The sequence below is a fragment of the Tupaia chinensis genome, unplaced genomic scaffold (genome assembly GCF_000334495.1).
Source record: "Tupaia chinensis unplaced genomic scaffold, TupChi_1.0 Scaffold139696_1, whole genome shotgun sequence".
NCBI lineage: Eukaryota > Metazoa > Chordata > Mammalia > Scandentia > Tupaiidae > Tupaia > Tupaia belangeri.
The window spans coordinates 762,051-767,397 of NW_006199577.1; the positions used below are offsets into that span (position 1 = coordinate 762,051).

Sequence of the window (5,347 nt, forward strand, 5' to 3'; positions counted from 1 at the left end):
TTGGAGAGGTTTTTGCTATAGGGTGCATGCACTCACCAGAAAGACAGAGAGAGACAGAGAAAGACAGAAAGTGAGAAATCACCCCCACCCCACCCCCGAGGGGGGATGGCCACGCCTCAATACCCTCTCCTCCATTCTCCTCTCAGGATCTTGGGCACGCAGGCACATGCGCCCTGTGAGAGTTTAAGCCATCCCCAGTCGACGACATGGGAGTCCAGCGACATAGCCATTACGCTAACTGCTGGTCCCTATCTCCTTTTTTAAGAATAAATTTTGTGTATTTTGGTGGACCCTCACCCTGAGTCTCTTCAGATTTGATTTCTTTGGGTTTATCTTCATTAAACTTCACATTTTTCACTTGCTCAGATACTTATACTTTCAGTACGCTTGAAATGCTTGCTTTCAAAAAGATGGTTATATGCTGTAACCAAATGGTTCTTGTTAGCTGTCTTGGCGACATTTTTAATGTTTCCTAGTAATTTATGTCCTCCAAGAAAGGAATCTGAACCGTTTTCCTGCAGAAACTTGATAATGTCCTTCTTGGGCAAAGGCTCACTGTGCAGTTGCTCCGCCCGCTGCGGAGCACCGGTAGCCATTTTCCCCCACTGCCGCTCCTTTGCTGAGCCAGCCCCTATAGTACTAATTTAAGATAATTAGTCACATGTCATTTTGTGGCAATCTGAATATTTGTTTTTCATTCATTTACTTATTCACTTAACACTTACGAAGTCTTCAGTTAGTCATTAGTGGAATACCAAGGTAAGATATAGTGCTATTTGATTAATTATACATGGATAAGTATTTGTAGAATTTTCATTTTGTTTAAATATAAATCTCTGTACAAATCTCAGACAGCAAACCACCTAGCCGAAAATACTTCCCTTGGGACCACAGAAGGCATAATGGTTACATCACTGGACTCCCATGTGGTTGACTGTGGTTCAAATACTGGATCTGGTGGCTTAAAACTTACACTGGGCACGTGTGTGTGCATGCCCAAAATCCCAAGAAGAGAATGGAGAAAAAGGGACTGTGGCATGGCTGTCTCCACTGAGGGGTGACTTCTTGCTTTCTGTCTCTCTGTCACTCTCTGTCTTTCCGATAAGCACAAGTGTCCTATAGCAGAAAATCTCTCGCAAAAACAAAACAAAACAAAAGCACACAGACAAAACAAAACAAAAGTCCCTGTCTTAATAACCTAAGTAAGTTTCACAGTTTTAGTGTTCAAAATTTTAGTATGTAAAGCCTTTTTGTATGACTCAGGACTAGACAGAACTACCGGGATAGATGGATCATTCTGATGGCTACTAACTGTCTCTTTTGAATTTATTTCTCTCTGGACAGAGAAGTGCACGTTATCATTAGAACTCTTTCTTCAGTTGTTTTATACCTGTCTTGAAGTACAATGAAGCTACCACACTAAGCTTTGCTTTCCTTTTAAAGTAACTGTATTATTATTTACAGAATAAGGGATCAAGTAAATCTAACTCTAGCACAACCTATGTTGTAAAGATGAACTATAAAGATTTTTTGCATCCACTTCTTTTTGAGCTTCCAAATATTACAGGCTACATAAAAATCACTGCCATTTAATTACTTCAGGTAGAGGGAAATAATTCTCCTTCTGTCTCTGGAATGGAACAAGAGGCATAGAATATTTCTCATTTAGGGTCTAGAAATGAGTTAAAAATTATTTTAATGAGCGCCTTCTCCTGAACTTCATTCTTGGAAAATGAGTAAAGAAGGAGTTGATTTTTTAAGGTTTTTGTTTTAAAATAATATTTCTCTATTGAAATAGCCAGTAAGTGCTCCTAAGTAATACCAGATTTTTTTTAATGATTTAGATCTTATACCCTCTAAAAGAGCTTCTACGTCCACCTTATAGAGATATTCAGGCCTTATATATCGAGAATACAAGGTAACAAGTGTTTCATGCATTTATTTCCTTCAGATACCAGCATGTGGTGACCCTGTGCATAATTCAGATTCATACTACTATGACAAAATTACAGATGTCTCATACCAACAATGCATCTAAAGCACACAACTGTCCAGAAACTGAGCCATAAACCACAAAATAAACCCAGCAATCTATCAAAGGGAATTTTTATCAATTTGTAGTAGAAAGAATCAGAAGCAAACAGAGAAACACTTTCATTGATCTGGTATTGAAATCACTCCAAGCCTGAGTTTCAAAAACTATACCTGTAGAGAGACTAATGGTGTGTTAGCAGAAGTATTATATAACCATTCCAATTTTCCAGTTCATATCAGTCAGCCATTCCTAAGTATGACTGGCAATAGTTCTGTCCTGCAAACTTAAAGTTGCACAATTCTATTTCAAAGCCTGTAAACACAGCCTGAGATTATGTTTATGCAATGCAAAATAAAGTCTATTCCTAATGAAACAGCAGTGGGGGGAGATGGGGATCAAAACAACTGCTCAGATTTTTAAGGCCAAAAATACCGATGGACTATTTCTGCTATTTTAGGCATATTTTTGGTCTGCACTTATACTCTTTCTATGTATTTGTTTCTGACATTCCAGCAGTGTATGTTGCTTTCTTTTGCATTGTTGAAAGTAATATATCACTTTAGGAAGCTGATTCTTGTTTTTTGTTTTTTAATTTATTTTTAGGAAGCTGTTGATAACCCTTCCCCACCCTGTGGAAAGCAACAGTGCCAGAGCATTGTATATCTCAGAAACTGAAACCCTCGAAGTCACCTTAACTTTGAAAAGAGAGCTGGATTTTAATTTTGTCTGAAACTACGTGAACAAGGAGAAAAAGTGGTAAAATGTCATTGTTCACAATTTTGAAACTTTGCAAATCATAGTTAATGTAATCATAGTTAATGTTTTGTGTATTCTTTTCATTAGCCTGACATATTTTGGAAAGGGTCAAAATTTTATTTTTGTGGCATTTTGATCATTTACTGTTACTTCTATCACTGTTAGGCAATATTTTCTTATATAAATAAGCTATTTCATTTTTTCTAAATTTGCATTTAATCATTGTACATTTTTACAGCATATAGTATGGATTCTAGGAGCGTTGTATGTCAAGTAAGTCAAAGATATTACCATACACGATAACTTTCCATTCTTGCCAATAGAAAGTTTACAGATTAACCAATTAGATTACTAAATGATCAATTACATAACTGAAATATGTGAAATATGACCAGGAAATGATTGGTCCATTTTTTCTGTAGTTGGAAGAACTTAAGCCAATTAATCACACTACAATACAATAACAATTGGGTTGTTATTACCAGAAAATTTCATTTGGTTACCTTCTCATTGATTTGATCAAATGATGTAGAGTGTTTTTAGTTTAAGCTCTCACTACCATTCTGGAATATACAGGTAACAAAGGATTATAAATAGTTTGATGCACCAATCTAGTTACATATTTACTTGAATAAAAAATACTCTTGAACATACAGTATTATTTAGCTTCTTCAGTTGTATTTTCAATACGTGAATCTAGTTAAGTTAAAAATAGTTTTCTTATGTTCACTAATAATTATTAACAGTGATTTGGGGGTATTGTGTTTATATTTAGTCAACTGAATTCCCTGACATTTAAATGGAATATAAAGAACAGTATGGTATGTTTATAAATCCTGTTCTCTCTCGTTCTGCATATTTCTTCTTAATTTGACATACCCACTTTTATTGTGTCAATGCCCTCTGCCTCTTCTTTACTGTATGGTATACATTTATTTCAGCATCATTTATGAATAAATTACATTTTAAATATTGTGTGACTTGGCCTTACACATCATTATAGAACCGTGGAGTTACCTGGAAGTAAATGTTGAAAATAGATGAAGAACTGGGGCCTTAGGTGGCATAGTGTTTAAGGTACTGGACTCCCACATGGTTGGCTGTGGTTCGAGTTCCAGACTCAACAGCTTCAAACTCATGCTGGGCGTGTGTGTGTGTGTGTGTGTGTGTGTGTGTGTGTGTGCCCAAAATCCCAAGAGGAGAATGGAGGAGAAGGGATTGTGACATGGTCATCACTCCTGGGGGGTGATGTCTCATTTTCTGTCTCTGTGTTTTTCTCTCCTCCAGTGAAGGCACACTCCCTATAGCAAAAATCTCTCTCTCTCTCAAAAAAAAAAAAAAGTAGGTGAAGAACTAAACGGTGTTTGTTGTGTCTGTGCAAACTATATATTTCTTCCATGAACAAGAGAGGCAGAGACACAGCACCCCCAACAGAACCTTGAGACCATGATTGATGTCAGTTTAAGCCAGCTCCAGATCATGGGCACCCTCATGGCCTTGGCATACTCAGGGATATCTCCAGTTATGAATTCAGAACCTTGCCATGTGGGACAAACCCAGAACATTACTATTTTTTATTTCTTTATTTCACGTTATAATTTCTTATCTAAATTTAGTTTTTGTGTGTCTTTCTGGGGTACAATATGATTTTTCAAAGCGTGCATGGAGTGTGTGATAATCAAATCTAGGATATTACCATAGTCATCATCTTCAACAAGAACATTATTTTATGAACTTCCAATTTTCATTCCGTTTCTTTGTGTGTGTATATATATATACACATACACTTATAGGCAACAACTGCTTTCATTTGTTGTTGCTATAGTGAGCATGCACTCGCCAGAGAAAGACAGAGACAGAGGGGGGTAAGAGAGAGAAAATTAGAAATCTTCCCCCCTCCAAGGGGGGATGGCTACGCCACAACCTTTTCTCCATTGTCCTCTCAGGATTTGGGGCATGTAAGCACACACACAGGCGTGATTCTCAAGCTGCCAGATTCGAGAATTCAAACCATGAAGGTGCTCATGTGGGATTCAGCACTTTATCTTCCATGCCACCTGCTGGCCCAACAACTTTTTTTTTCTACCCTGTTGTGGTATCCTGTTTCATAATCTGTTTAACTATTTGCTTTGTTTAAATGCATTCTTGTATCTTTTCCTGAGTTCCTCTCCACCACTCCTCATCCCCCATGCAGTTTCTGATATCTATGGTTGGCCTCTATTTCCATGTGTTTGAATCTTTCAATTTATGCCATAGAGTGCAGACATTCAGTATATGTTAAATTGGGGCATCCTATGTTTTTCTTTCTTAGTCCATTTTATTTCACTTAGCAATAAATCTTCTAGAATAATACATTTTGTATAAAATGATAGAATCTCACTATTTTTTATGGCTGAGTAGTATTCCATTCTGTGTTTGTGACATAAGTTCTTAATCCAGTCATCAGCGTTGGGCTTTTAATTGGTGCCATGTCTTAGCTATTGTGAATAATGCTACAATAAACATACATGTGCAAGTGTCTCTCCAACAGAGTGATTTTCTGTCCTTTGGGTAAAT

At 36.9% G+C, this 5,347-nt stretch overlaps 1 protein-coding gene across 2 annotated transcripts in view; it reads left to right on the top strand.

Annotated features, from left to right (window-relative positions):
- The window catches only part of DNAAF6 (dynein axonemal assembly factor 6), a 47,250-nt gene extending 44,455 nt beyond the window's left edge, over positions 1–2,795 (top strand). For both annotated transcript variants that reach the window (XM_027765757.1, XM_006162078.2), the window contains exon 8: positions 2,639–2,795. In XM_027765757.1, the coding sequence (XP_027621558.1) occupies positions 2,639–2,765 (127 nt within the window). In that variant the 3' untranslated portion in view covers positions 2,766–2,795. The remainder of the gene's footprint in view (positions 1–2,638) is intronic.
- The last annotated feature ends 2,552 nt before the right edge of the window (positions 2,796–5,347 follow it).